Source organism: Leopardus geoffroyi, chromosome C2 (assembly GCF_018350155.1).
Source record: "Leopardus geoffroyi isolate Oge1 chromosome C2, O.geoffroyi_Oge1_pat1.0, whole genome shotgun sequence".
In the NCBI taxonomy this organism is placed as follows: domain Eukaryota; kingdom Metazoa; phylum Chordata; class Mammalia; order Carnivora; family Felidae; genus Leopardus; species Leopardus geoffroyi.
Genome location: NC_059333.1, coordinates 154,907,992 through 154,922,647, shown reverse-complemented (window position 1 = coordinate 154,922,647; position 14,656 = coordinate 154,907,992). Strand labels below are relative to the sequence as shown.

At 42.6% G+C, this 14,656-nt stretch overlaps 1 protein-coding gene across 34 annotated transcripts in view; it reads left to right on the top strand.

Moving 5' to 3' along the window:
• The window catches only part of ARPP21 (cAMP regulated phosphoprotein 21), a 156,705-nt gene that overhangs the window by 47,231 nt on the left and 94,818 nt on the right, over positions 1 to 14,656 (top strand). For 33 of the 34 annotated variants that reach the window (XM_045436645.1, XM_045436673.1, XM_045436664.1 and 30 more), the window contains 4 exons: positions 1,931 to 2,075; positions 3,481 to 3,559; positions 4,266 to 4,325; positions 5,052 to 5,192. In XM_045436645.1, the coding sequence (XP_045292601.1) occupies positions 1,931 to 2,075; positions 3,481 to 3,559; positions 4,266 to 4,325; positions 5,052 to 5,192 (425 nt within the window). The remainder of the gene's footprint in view (positions 1 to 1,930; positions 2,076 to 3,480; positions 3,560 to 4,265; positions 4,326 to 5,051; positions 5,193 to 14,656) is intronic. The other variant, XM_045436676.1, reaches the window with a different exon arrangement.

The following is a 14,656-nucleotide window of genomic DNA, read 5'->3' as shown; positions in this document are numbered from 1 at the left end:
AATAAAAATATTAAAAAATAACAGATTGTTTTTTACCAACTCTATAGCACTTTTGTGTGTTCTTTCAACACCATAATGTATGCTGATGCCTAGAAAAGCGAGGTATTTTCCCGAGAATAGTGTTTGTCCACACGTGACGTGAGTTTGTACATTTTTTTTTTGTTTTTTTTTTTTGGTGGAGGATGCTTTTTAGCCTCTGCTCTTGTGTGTATGCTTCCAACCCTCTCTGATCGTAGCTGCAAACTGACAGAGGCGGGGGATGCAGTCGGTTTGGGAGAAGCAAGGAGACCACTCCCATGGCCTGGTGCCCTCAGTTTCCCCTCCTGATCAACTATTGAACTGATCCTTCCCCGCCCCCGACTGTATTCCCTTGAAGCAGAAACGTTCCAGCTGTTCCCTTAGCCAGTAGAAGCAAATCAAAACCTTAAAATCTGCCCGAACCTTTGCAGACTGAGACATTTCTGTCCCAAATCACATGACGAAGAACCTATAATCAAGTTACACTCGGTGTTACGTACGTTGTGTAAGTGCACCCCAAGGGAAACACGTGGATGTCAGGAAATCTGGCTAAGATAAATATCTGTCATGAGAACGTGTTTGATTTCATCCTCTCTATCCTATGTCTTTCCAACCACGGTGTCTCTTTCTTCCAGCCAGGAGTTCACAAGGTAACCCCTCCTAAAAAACGAACTTGGTGTGGGAGGCCTTGTGTTACGCTTCTTAGATCAGGAGCCCAATGCTCCTAGGTCGGCCATAATTTGAGGGTGTGCAGGCCTCGATCTGGTCACGTGTATAGGAGCATTAGTTTAGTTTTTAGTGAGGAACACTGTTAGTCATGGGGGATATATTTTTTTAACGTCATAAATTTGAATGTCACGGTAGGAAAAAAACCTTTCCCATCAAATGATTTCTTACATAAGCAAAAGTGGGCTTAATGTTGGTTAATTTGTCATAGTTTTAATCATAGCTTGGGCTTGTCATAAAACTAAGCGATCTAATTTGGCTCATTCTTCTTCAAAACGGTGAACATACTATCAACCAAATGGCTGCTGCCTGAGTTAAAACAAAATGAGCTGTTTCCAGTGCAAACGAAATAAATATAAAAGTGAATCCAGCTCCAATACTGTAAACAGTCAGTTGTATACCAAAGCATTGGTTCAAGAGAATTTTCCATTTTGGAAAGGATTGACTGATGGAAAAATTAAAATACTAAATTGATGGACAAGATAGTTGTACCTCCTACCTTTTCTAAAAGGCAATGCTTATTGTAGCCATATATTATGGTGACTTATCAATGGAGTTTGTACCCAGTGTGTGATAAGAATCCGTGCCCAGGATTCCTGCATTTAGACAGCTTGGTTTTTCTCAGCAGTAGATATCCTTGTTTTGTGGTTCTAAGACAGACTTTTCAGTGTAAATCGGCTATGAAGGCCTTTATGTCTGTTCCATCTGTAATTATGATTCGTAATATCTGTCTGTCTGTCTTTGTGCAGATTTCTCCTTATAAGGGATTATAGAAGAGAACTCGGAAGGCTTCTTCTTCTTTTTTTTTTTTTGAGACATGACAGTGGCTGTGATGCAAGCTTACTGATAAGGAAATGGTTCCTAAGTGTTTAAAAATAAATCTGTAGGGAAAATAAGAGTTATGATCTAGGAGAAAGTGACTTGCTTAATGTGAATATTCATGAGGCCAAGTTCTAGTACGAGATGTTTCTCATGAACTCCCATTGACTTCTGAAGTTTAATTCACCTTAAAGGGCAATTATTTTTCTGACAGGTTTAATTTTTTTTACCTTTTAAGAAAAAGAAAAAAAAAAAAAAACCTGCTCCTGGCTTTCATTTTCCTGTATTTAATAACCTCTTTGCAAAATGGAAACCAGACAGAGATTCTTAAATCTGGCCCTAAATGATTATATTTTTTCCTCAACAGGAATCAATTCATTTACAGCTTTCCAGTTTTCCCAGCCTGCGAGAGGATGATAAATCTAGGAAAGATGACTCAGAAAGAGAAAAAGAAAAGGATAAAAACAAAGATAAAACCTCTGAAAAGCCCAAGATCAGAATGTTATCAAAAGGTGAATGTGAACATGTTTCCTTAACTTACTGAATTTGGACAGATCAGTAGTCACAGAGCGCATCCTAGATTTACACACACATCTACCTGCCACCAAACTCTGCCTCTACTTTTCTGTGTGTACGTGTGTGTGTGTAAAAGGTGTGAACTCTATTTTCTTTCTGTTCGCGGTGTCATTATTTGTGGAGCCAGAAAGGTTATTTTTCGGATCCTTTATTTCTTTGGATTTTCATTTGGGTCTTCTATTTTCAGTGGTAACTTGGTGCACAGGAGTGAGCATAAATCTCTTCATTCAGGTTTATTGGTCCAGTTAAGTTGGGCTGAGGAGCAGTAATGATACCTAGTTTTAGAGCTGCAGTTCCCTATTTATCTTAAAAGACAGACAGTGGATTAGCAATTCACAGCCAATGAGTGATAGTGTCCCCAAAGCACAGATGTATACATCGGTGTCGATGGCATACGTGAGTAACATTGTATTTGGCACAAATGGATTTGGCCTCTGGCCACCCATATACTGCCACATAATGTCTCACCTAAAAAAATACACGCTTCTCCTTCAATAAAGTTTTTCCAAGAACAAACAGCGCTTTGCCTTCTAAATCCCCGAACCCGTCTTCCAGACTTGTCTAATTGTTACGAAAGTACCACCGCGACAAAAAAAGGAAACGCAAAGTAAAACGAAACTAAGTTAGGTGGAAATGAAGAATACCATGCGTAAGTAGCTTTGCGCTAGACTTTTTCTTTCCTTTTCTTTTTTTCCTTTTTAAGTAACTGAGGCAGAATAGGGCATCTGCTACTTGTATGCTCTGTAACCATGTATCTGCTTCTACCGATGGCCTCTGTTACTGAAGATCTAAAACCCGAGGTGTAACAAGACTAAGGAAGTGCAGGTTGAATGGCTTTAGAAATTAAGCTTTAGCCAGCATCAGAAGAGTTGAAAGACTTGGAGATTAGTTAGTGCCCTCCTGTGTTTCGCACTGATTGATATTTAGACAGCCTTGCCACAGAACTTGTATTTTGTTTGGCCTTCTCGGGGCTAAGAGAAAAGGGATTTCCTGGAATCCCAAACTCTTCAGAGTTCTCTCTGTGGGTCTGTCACGTGGAGGGGCCTCGCTGATGTACAGCAGGGAAGGAACACGTGACATTTCACCCCACCCACCTCCTACCTGACCGTGCCCACGCCCCATCCTGTGACAGCTGGAGCTTTCCATACTCGGGATCTGCTGGGTTCCTCTGTCGCGAATCTGACTTTCATTCTGGTGTTACCCTGCCAGGTTGCTAGTTTCGAAACACGTCCCGTTCACGCCAGTAGCTTCACCTAGAATGTACCCAAGCAAGAGGGAAACATTGCTACCCCCTTTTCCCCATCCGCATTCCTGACGACTCCAACCTGCTGTTTGTTTCAGATTGCAGCCAAGAATACACGGATTCAACTGGCATAGACTTGCATGAGTTTCTGATTAACACATTAAAGAATAATTCCAGGTAAATTATTACGTAAGCCTCTTATTGTTAGAAGAGTCGAGTGGACTATCGCCGAGTGGTCAGGGCAAACGCTTTACAGAGTTGTAAAACGCAGGCACCTTTTCTAAAGTCTTAAGCGTTCTTTTATATTTTCTCTTTTCTGCGAATAGTTTGCATGTGGACTGCTTATAGATACTCTTTTTTTTTTTTAAATATATGAAATTGATTGTCAAATTGCTTTCCATACGATGCTTATAGATAACTCTTGAGTCCTGGGTAGCTCTCCAGTGAATACGTTATAGTTTACGGGTTCTGCTTTCCTGGTCACAAAGAGATACGGATTAAGGGGGAAAGGACAGAGAACAAGAGTCAATGTCAAATAAGCCAAATTATGTTCCACTGCAGTTATATAACTCTCTACTTGGGCTTTGCTCTGGTCCAGTTTCCTATTAATTTAAAATCTACAATGTGTCTGACATGTTTTATGGGCTTAATTCCTCATATGTCTTCAGTAACATGAAAACCACAGAAGTTTCAATGTTACAAGGAGAAATCATCTCCAGTGGAATGAAATCATACGTATATGGGCAGCACGTTCCAGAGAAGCGTTAAAGATCTGGAGTCACATACCTTCAAACCATCTCTGTCATACATGCAAATGAACTTGTTTGGTCTTTGGGAATGGCCAGTCCGTCCGACCTTCTCATTTTTAACATTTATTTTGCAGGGACAGGATGATACTCTTGAAAATGGAGCAGGAGATTATTGATTTCATTGGTGACAACAAGTATGTTCCATTGCAAGGCGGGTTAATTTCTACGATGGGGTCTTGGTTTGGGCTTTGGGTTTAATGATGCGTTCTGGAAAGACTGAGGGATAGATAAAACATTACTTAATATGTTTGCCGACTTGGTGAGTGGGGATGCTGTTAGGATTAGAAGCTATATATTGATGGGGATTGTTGCTTGGACCATGTGTGTTTCTGCTTGTTAAGTTCCTGACAAAATGGCTATAAACAGGGGGCCGCTGATTAGCATAGAGTAGCTGTGACAAGAGGCAACCCTTTTCATTTTTATTATAGTTTTTTAATGGGCTCCAGCTGGCTGCAGTCAGTGATGCCTGGGCATAATTGCGCTGTTTTCTGTGTAAACCGTGTAATGACACATCTCCAGATAGGCATCTGCTGTCACATAGTATGTCATATCATTTGTCCTGGGCCTGGCTGTGCCGATAAGGTATCACGGACTAGAAGAGAATACTTTCCAACGGACATTAGGTTCTCTTTGCTGAGAGAAACGTGCAGCTATGAAACAAAGACACTTCTTGTAGCTTAACCGATAGATACATTATCAGCGGAAAAGTGTCCAGAAACGAGCGCCTGAAATGTTGCCGAGGATGAACTAAGCCTAGCGGTTTGGACGGGAAAGGACTGGTTTTGTGTGTGTACCTGTAAAATGTACTACAGGCCGGAAACGCCAATGCTGATCCCACTCTGTCCTGTATTCCTTTCCAGTAATCATTATAAAAAGTTCCCTCAGATGTCATCCTACCAGAGGATGCTTGTCCATCGAGTGGCAGCTTACTTTGGGTTGGATCACAATGTGGATCAAACAGGGAAATCTGTTATCATCAACAAGACCAGCAACACAAGAATGTAAGCCCATCACTGTATTTATTTAGCGTTTCCTTTTTTCTCGTATGGCTTCGTTTATAAGAGCATGTTATACAATTCAACGTACGTGACATTTAAACTGTGCAGCGTTATTTGTCTCTTACACTTATCAGCAGCGTGTGGCATTTATCTGCAGAAGATTATTTGAGGACCAGGAAAGTTTGTACAATTCGGGCAATAAAGTGGATTTACCCCCAGAACTTTTTATAGCTCCTGAAACATAATTTTCTCTCTTCTCTCGGTACTCCACGTGAGGGGGTGCATGGGTGGCTCAGGCGGTTAAGCAAGCACCTGACTCTCCATTTCGGCTCAGGTTATGGTCTCACGAAGCGTGAGATCGAGTCCCACGTCAGCCTCTGTGCTGATCGTGCAGAGCCTGCTTGCGATTCTCTCTCCCTCCCTCCCTCTCTGCCTCTTTCCCGCAAAATAAATACATACGTACATACACGCATACATACATAAATAAATAAATAAAACCATTTAAAAAACATACTCCATGTGATTACATCAAAAGAGCATGGAACATTTTATGTCAAAATATAATTCAAATTGAAAAGAACAGACCTTTTAAAACCACAGTGACGTATCCAGGATAACTGTTCTTTTCTTCCTCTTTCTGGTTTGTAGACCTCTGTCTTGCTGTAGTTTTTAGCGAGACCAAAAGCCCTGAACCCAGAGACAGAAATCCCACCCCCAGGACTCAATTCTTTTACTTACCGGCTGTGGGACTTGAAACAAATCCGTTACAATCTGCCGCCTCCTTTTTGTTTGTTTGTTTGTTTTTCACCTGAGGAAGGAGAATTTTGAGCTCCATAGCTAGGCTCCAGATCTGAAAGGAAGATGTTTCTTTGTTTTTGCTCCTTAACGTGATGGTTTGCCTCTGTCTTCCTATCTTTCCATGGGCCCGTTGAGTCACCCAAAGCACAGCATGCGTAGCCATTGGCTTTGGAAATGTGGATCTGGCTGTCTTAAAGTGATGTCTGTGTCAAAGCCACTTCTCTAGCAAAATCCACGTTAAACTGAAAAACCGTCCCTCTGCGACACATTCTCCGAAGGCATCTGTGTATTATCGCTTACTTTTCCACAGTGCGCTTGGTGAGTTGTGCCAATGGCGTGGTTTTTAGGAGTGCCGTGTTAGTGGAGGGAGCCTCTGTGTTGAGTAGAGCGGTGTGGTTCAAACACTGTGTTTTCTGCTCACCAGAGAGGCTGGGCCAGTATGGCTGCAGATGAGGCCCTTTCTGTTCGCGGCGCTCGGTCCGTCCGTGTTCAGCAGAACGAGAGTGCGGGCCATGGTGGAGAAAACACAGATTGAGAGCTCTGGGATGGACCTGGGCTGTTGTCTCAGGGACACCGAGCACCGCGCCTCTCTGGGCTTCGGCTGCTTGTTTATTTGCAGGCCAGTTTCAAGCGAATGATGTTTAAGAGCCCTCGAAGCTTCGGAGTTATGGGGCCCTGCGGTTGCACTCCATGCTGGCAAAATACATTTTGAAACTTACCCACTTTCCGCTTTATCTGATTGCTGGCGCGTCGACCTCCGATCTTCAACCGTCATAGGAATGAAAGGTCACTGCCCTTTCATTCTTCATGGGTCCCCTCCCCATGGAGAATTCCTCGCTGTTGCTGTTTTCAGTCTCCATTCTGGCGTTTCTTACGACTCTCGGATGCTGCAAATGCAGAGACACATTGATCGCAAAATAGGCCAGCGGTGGATGGTTTTCTTTTTCTTTTTCCTCCTCTCTCTCCGTAGACCATAGCAGACATGGAAATGCCCGTAGGTCAAGTATAGCGTCCGACACAGGTTCAACCAGTAGAGCGAGTGCATTTATTCTTAATTCGCATTGATCTTTGCAATCGCATGGTCATGAACATTAGCGCACGTGTTTGAGACCTGTTTTTAGGTAGAGTGGTTTTTGAGAAAATTGGCACTGTGTAAAGACTCTTGGCGAATGTTGAGTTGCTGTATGTCCAGTGTGGTAGCCAGGAGCGACATAGAGCTATTTACGTGTTGATTGAAATGAATCAAATTTAGATAAGATTTAAGCTTCAAAGTTCAGGTCCTCGGCCAAGCTAGCCCCTTTTCAAGTGCACGTATGAGACAGAACCTATAGAGAATATTTCCGTGATTTCGGGAAGGCCCATTGGGCAGCTCCGGTGTGAACCCTTGGGATTCTTACAAGTTTCCAAGTATCACTAGAGTATGTCATTTGTCCTTCCAGACTTCTATTTTCTGGCTAATAAGTATCATATTGTCACGCTCTTAGACTTCTTCACTTCCTGGAGAACACTGGTTTTTATACGTATGTGTGCGTGTGTGTGCATGTGCATGTGTGTGTTTTCAAAACTGGCCAATTTTAAATAGACCCCACGTGTTTATGCCTTCAGGAAGAGTGAAAGGAGCACGTTTCAAGTGTGGTTGCCACAGCGGAATGCCTATTCTTATGCACACCCCCTAGCCCCTCTCTGTGACTCACACCATGCCTAAACAAAAAGACAAATGACCGTAGATCATGGACTCTTAAGGTATTTCCAGAAGAATTGACCTTACCAGTGCCCGGGGTGGAGCTGTCAAGTCCTGCTGTTCTAGTCCAGCCACCCTTCTGACCATCCTCTATTTGAGGGGCTCTTGTCTGGGGATATGGGCAGGGCCTTTTCGGACAAGAGAAGTGGGTGAATTAAATGTCATCTTTCAAAGAGGAACAAGTCCCATCCTCAGGACCTGAAGCGCCGTCGGCATCTTTAACAAAGGAGAAATGTTGTTCCGTAGAAAGTTGTATGTTTGATTTTAAAAGTTTGTTCCCATGTTCTCTTGTTGTTGAAGTCTGAAATGGGACGTTCTAACCAGAACTTGCCGTGTAAGTCGTAGGCGTCTTGGTTTTCTTGGGTTCTCTGAAAGTTTCAAGAGTTGTGCTGTCAGGGCAATTGGTAGGCGATGGTCATGGGGACCACGGTCATAGAAACGTATTTTAATAGGCGTATTGTTGGATGGAGAGGTTTCCATGTACCGGAGGGAAGGAGGCCGAGGTGGAAATTCCTCAGGTGGCTCCTCGTGGGTTTTGTGTTTGAGGGATGCCTTTTCGGAGTACGCGGTTCCGTGCCAGTTCAGTGCAAGTCCGCGAAGGTGCGTATCTTAAATGGCACCGTAGCTTGGGAGAAATGCAGAGAAATGTGGACGGAGGGGACAAAAATGGACTGTAGGGCTGACAGTGAGAAAGCACGTTTCCATGCAAGTTTTGATGTTTCTATCTCACCGACACTGATCTTCTGATGTGGATGTCGCCCAGCCACATCATGGCTGGGATTCATTTCCCAGAATGCTCGCGTTTCTAGAGTATAGGCAGTTCGGGTCATTGTACGGTGTGACTTGAGAATATTAAGGTTTGCAGAGAATACTTTCACGTGAGGCTCAAAGCATTTAAGTCGTGATAAGACCCTGTGAGGATTGTATGTACATGTGCGTATGTTCTTCCTCGCCTCTGGTATTTTCTCTAATGTCCTGAGAGGAAATATACCTGTCCTTCATGATGGAAAACATTTCTCTGAGGACTAACTTTTCAGTTACTGAAGTGATAGACTAGGATTATCTGCTTCTTATTCATTGCATGGGGTACTTTACCTCTCATTTCCTGTATATTGTTTCATTTAATCTTGAAATCGTATTTACAACCTAGGTAATTAGAGCCTTATTTTACAGAAACAGAAAGTGAGGCACAAACTCAGGTTCAATTGTGGACCAACAGAGAAGCAATGATTAGCATGGCTGGGATCCAAGTCGGTTTGTTACATGCCAAGAACAATGTTCTTAAATAACCTAACTCTCTTAGAGCAAAACCACCCAGAACGTCTTGAGCAGAATCCCCAAGAAGATTCCTTGGATTGGTTGGAAATGCCATCTAAGTCTCTTGTTGTCTGATAAGATACAAGGAATGGGCCCAGGGGTGGGGGGGGGGGGGGGATGGGGAGGGATCTTCGAAAATGAACTCAGTGGTAATCAGCAAATAAAACACACTCCCCACAGTTTGATACTTTTGCTACCTTTTCTGTGGTTATCACTACTAACAAGATGCAGTGTTTGGCAGGGGGTGATAGTGATTCAATTTCAACCTTGTTTTATTCCATTTCCATCTTTCTTCCCCCCGCCCCCCAAGAATGGAAAAAGCTACATTCATCAACGACGTCAGCGTAGGAGATAAAGCTGTCTATTGCATTACAAAACTACTTCTGTAGGCAACCCAATTGTTCAAATCCATGGTTTCATGCCGTAGCCACAAGAGCATGGGGTTAGGGTTGGAAATTAGAGTAGTCCAGAGAGAGTAGGAGATGACAGCCATGCTCACGTGGGAGACATTCCGGGGAGGTGCCTTCCTCTGAGCAAACTTGGGTGCTTTAGAGAATTAACAAAGGGAAGTCACCTGACTCTCACAGCACAGCAACCTTGTTGGTTCTCTGACTTGGCCAGGGTAAGAGCAGGTGAGTATACGTAAGTAACCTGGAGCCTCCCAGCACACCTGTCCATCCGCAAATGGGGTCTGAAGAGCTGGGGGTGCCTCTCACGAGAATTACTGCCTTTTTGTTGGAATAACGACATTTTTGAGCTGAGACTCACCCTGTTATGTTCTGCCACCTTTGGTTTATTCCTCTTTCCCCTGTGGGTTGCCCGAAATACGTTATACTCTGTGGCCCTTTCATCTTTTCTTGCGTTGGGATTCTTGGTCAACTCCCAGATTTGGTGGTGGCACCAAATGAGCCCGTTGGAAATCCGGGCAGGGTCGGTGTTATTCTGGTATGAAAAGTGATGTTTACAACGCGTATTTACTCTCTAGGGTGTTGCGTTCTAAAGATACGCACTTGGGATGGAGACTAAAACTATGAGCAACGATTTTGTGGAAACTATTTGAATGCTACGCGTACCTGAGTCTATTTTTGTATGAGAAGCTTCGACCTTCTCTGTATCTGCCTTTCTTGTCTCCACTTTGTCTTTTGCTTACTTTTCCAGGTGGTTAGCCCAAAGCAGCCCGTGGTTCTTTTGTTAGATGATTTTTTTTTTTTCACCGCCATCTGTCTTTCTCCCTCTTAGAGAAAGGGTGTGTGCTCAGCTTGTATCATTTGGAGGCTTGAAACCATCTTCTTGCCTTAGTGTTTTCCAAGGGGCCAAGATCAGGCATAGGCAGAGTCTCAAGTGTACCTGAACGTCTTTGCATATGTCAGAGTAACTGCTGAACCAGTCCCAGATAATTGTCACGTTAAAAGGTTGTCATCTCTCGAATATTTTTTTTTTCCTTTGACTTTGGCACCCACCCACTGTCATTGCCTGAAATCCCCTATTTCCAGAGTGCAGATCAAAGACAGAAATGGCATCTCCATTGGAGGAGAGTGGTTCTCAGCCCCAGAAACCATGAAACAAGAATAGAGACCCAGAGGCAGAGCTTTGGGGTGACGTCTTAAGATAATACAATGCCTGGATTCCTGAGAAGTGTGGACCCGGGTAGTGATGACCATAGTTGGCCTGTTTGTTTGTTCCAGAGAGGATAATGACCTGAGTTAGCTATTTGGTAAATCAGAAGACTCATAAACTTGCTCTCTGTCTAAATAAAGCTTCTCTTTGGTGACAACGGTTGAGCCCAGTTGACTTTGTCAAGAAGCCCTGAAGTGATGGATAAGTCCTGCCCTGAGAGGCGGGACTGTGGGACCTTCCACATGCCCAGTGGCAGACACAGAGAGGGAGTGCCAGAGCCGTAAGGGACACCTGTTCTGTTCAGTTTTCTGAAGAGGCTATGGTTTAAGGTGGGAATTACTGGGTTTTGGCCCTTGGGCATTTCACTCCCTGCAGGTGATCCAGGATGTTTATACCAAAACAAACAGACTCACTAAAACCCCAAGCTTTCCTCCCACGTGTGTTCTATTTCTTTTCCTTTTGGCTGGCACGTGAATGGCACCCGTCAGTAAACGGAGCAACATCCCGATGCCACTGCTTGCCGAATAATCCTCTGTAGAAGATCAGGCTTCAATTTCTTTAAGTGCCTCTTGGAAATCTCTGAGTGGTTGGTTGGTATCCTGTTACTTCTAAACATGGTAAATTTACTCTGCGCTTTCTATAGGAATAGAAATCATCTGACTAAAAGCCAAAGATCAGAAGCCTACCTCAGAATCACATTGCTCTTAGGAAAGCCATGATGCTTTATTTACTGAACTGACACCCTAGTCCTTTAATCAATACTCAGGCTCAAAGTAAGACTTATTTGTTAACATCGGTCAAACTCCCTATCACTGCTCTCAAATATTTGTATTTTCTCATGTTATTATTCTCAAATACCTCAGAGAACATATCCTGTAGATGAGATAGGTAAGTCTCAGAAATAGATCTTGAGGCGAGAAAAGAAGTTTGTTGTGTTCTTTTCCCCACCAGAAATGACGGATGGCCCTTTGAGTGTTGCATGGATAATTTACCACTTAATTTTAGAAATGAAACATGCATGCTCCTTCTGTAATATTAGAATCTTTAATATAACTTTTTTTAAAGAGCTTTTCCATGGAGTGATTTTTTTTTTTTTTTTTTTTAGATAATTAAGTGCTTGTTTATTTAGCTTACCACATTCGAGGTATATAAAGCTAGACCATTTTAGAGGAGCAAAAACTGAGATTTGGGTCTTGATCGTACTTAGTCAATACACAGAAGACCCAAGATGCCCCCCTCTACAGCCATGACCCTCCACCTAAGGTCAGGGAAACAACTAACGTGCACAGAATCAATACTCTGAAATGACAAAGAGCAAGAAGAAAACCAAACCTTATCGCTTGGTTTCCTTTACAAAATCCTAATTTGCATTTAATTATTTTTAAAGTTGAACAGAGAACTCGAGGAAACCATGGTAACACTAAGGTGGATGTTAAAACCGTGATGCCAACAAAACTCCAGGACCGCAGAACACCCCGGATTAAAAATTGTCCTGGCACGCGCAGAAGTAAGACAAAACCCAGCTCCGTGTTCTTAGACTGTGCCGAGCGAAAAGTAGTTCCCAGGTATTCGGTGGCCTGCTTTGAACAAAAGAAGTGTAGGCTATAGAATATGTCCATCTTCTGTTTATTGTTTGTTTGAAGAAACAAGGTAATTTTGATCAGGACTGTGTGTGTGTGTGTGTGTGTGTGTGTGTGTGTGTGTGTGTGTGATCTGTGTCATACAGGTTGGGGCTGTTGGGAGAAGGGTTCACTATACACACACGTAGTACCTACAGTGATCTCAAATGTGCGATCGGTTTGGAGGGAGCAGTATTACCGGGGCCTGGTTGCTCCCACCTACGGTTTTGCTGTAGGCGGCAGAATTAGACCTGCTTCCAGAGCTCTCTCCCTTGCTTGCATCAAGATCCGTCATTAGGGTTGTCAGCACTTGAGCACCGGTGCCTTGGGAAAAGTTTGGGGTCGTACCTGAAGATGAAATGTATGATGACCAGCTGGTCTTCTTGGTGTAGTTCTTGTGACTTGTGGATCTTAACCTTTCTGATAGGGGAGAGGTCATTAGCATGTCGTCGTGGCTTTAGGAGAGATAGAATGGGTCATATGGTAGAAAGACAGGTTGTAGTTTACTGGCCAAAGGTGTTTGGTTTCCGTTGAAGCGCATACTTAACAGGCTAGATTGTAATTATCGGTACCAATCTTCAAGCAATAGATCGGAATCCGCCCGGAGAAGTGGTTGCATACCTAATACATTTTACCCCGCAGCTGGACTCCTTTCAACCTCCCAGCCTGTCTAGATCCCACAGCATTTCCGGGAGAGCACAGCGCTCACTTCCCACCCTGCTGCCCTTTAAACCAGGAAAGTGAAAAAACCAAAACCCAAAAACCAAAAAACCAAAAAAACGGCATTTCTTTACACATACGATGCATATTTAGTCATTCCATACCAGTTAAAGCACACTGATCACTCTGGACCTTCTCAGCAAGTAAAATACTATATTTGCATATAAGCTTAAATGGAATGTTTTTATACACAGCATTGTAAGCAAAAAGCCTTTCATGCCAAGAAGCAATAATCACATTCAGCAGTTTGCAAAGAAAACATTACTTTCAGACCATTGTTACTGCTTCATTTGGAACTCATGAATCAAACCATTATTTGAATATTATAGTGCAGATTGGATTTACCCTCATTAAAATGAACACTAATGTAAATGTTGGCTCAATATTCATTGGCAGGCCTTTAGGTTTTGACTCCCCAGAAAGGTACGAACGATGGTAATAATAGATTATGATATCTATAGAGTGATTTACCCGTGCCTGGCATTGGGCTTGACCCTCCCAAACACTTTAAGATAAGAATTGTTACTTTCCATTCTTACAACGAAACAAACCAGGCTTCTGTTTTAGGCGTGTTAAGTACAGTCAAACCTCGGATTGCGAGTAACTTGTTCTCTGAATGTTCCGCAAGACGAGCACACATTTCTAATAAATTTTAACTTGAGAAACGAGCGATGTCGTGCAGTAAGAGTGGCACGTGATTGCTCAATGTCACATGATCACAACTGGGCCGCCGGTTCTTGAAATTCGCTTTGGTATACGAGTGCTTTGGATTACAAGCCTGTTTCCAGAACTACGCTCGCAAACCAAGGTTTTACTGTAATTTGCAAAAAGCCCACTCTTAGTAAGCTGTAGGGATGAAAAGACACAACAATGTGTGTTTTGAAAACGCCAGACCTTTGTTAGCCCCGCTTATCAGCATTTACGTGGGAATTGTTTAAAATTTAGTGTAATTATTGAAACTATTGCTCCGTTAAATTTTGTATGCTAGTTCACGTCCATTTATGTTAAAGTTATTGGATTATTCACACGCATTGTGTTTTGGGGGGAGTGGAGCTTTGGTCATTGGGTGTTTGGAGGGAGCACTCTATCTATGAAAGGTTCACTGATAACCTAGCCCCTTTTTAAAGAAAATTTTCATTTGTGGAAATTCTCAATTTACAGGTAAACTTGCAGAAAAATGCATGTTTTTTTAGCTGAATACATCCGTCTGATGTGTATGCCTCTGGGGTACTATTGCCAATACCATGGACAGTACTGTTCAGAAATGGCTGAATTCACAGACAGAGAAGACAGCATTCTAGGTCTTAAGGCATATGATTTCTTTCTCTTTTTCCAATTTCATAATTTCTCCTTTTTTTACTCATCCTTCTTATCTTTTTTTTCCTCTACCGTTATTATTTGGGTTCTCCATTTAGAGAGGGGGGAGAAAAGGTCTTCAGATTGAACACTATCACTTACTTATTACAATTAGAGTATGATTATTAAATGCAAGTCTCTGTGTATATAGATCAACAAGGACATAGCATTAAAAAGGGGGGGATTTTTGACAAAATGCCACAACGAAGTATCCGTTTTAGATTATAAAATAATACAGGGCGTGAAAGAAAGTATATTCAAAAGATAAGAATATTTTAATTGTTCACAATCCAGTGGTT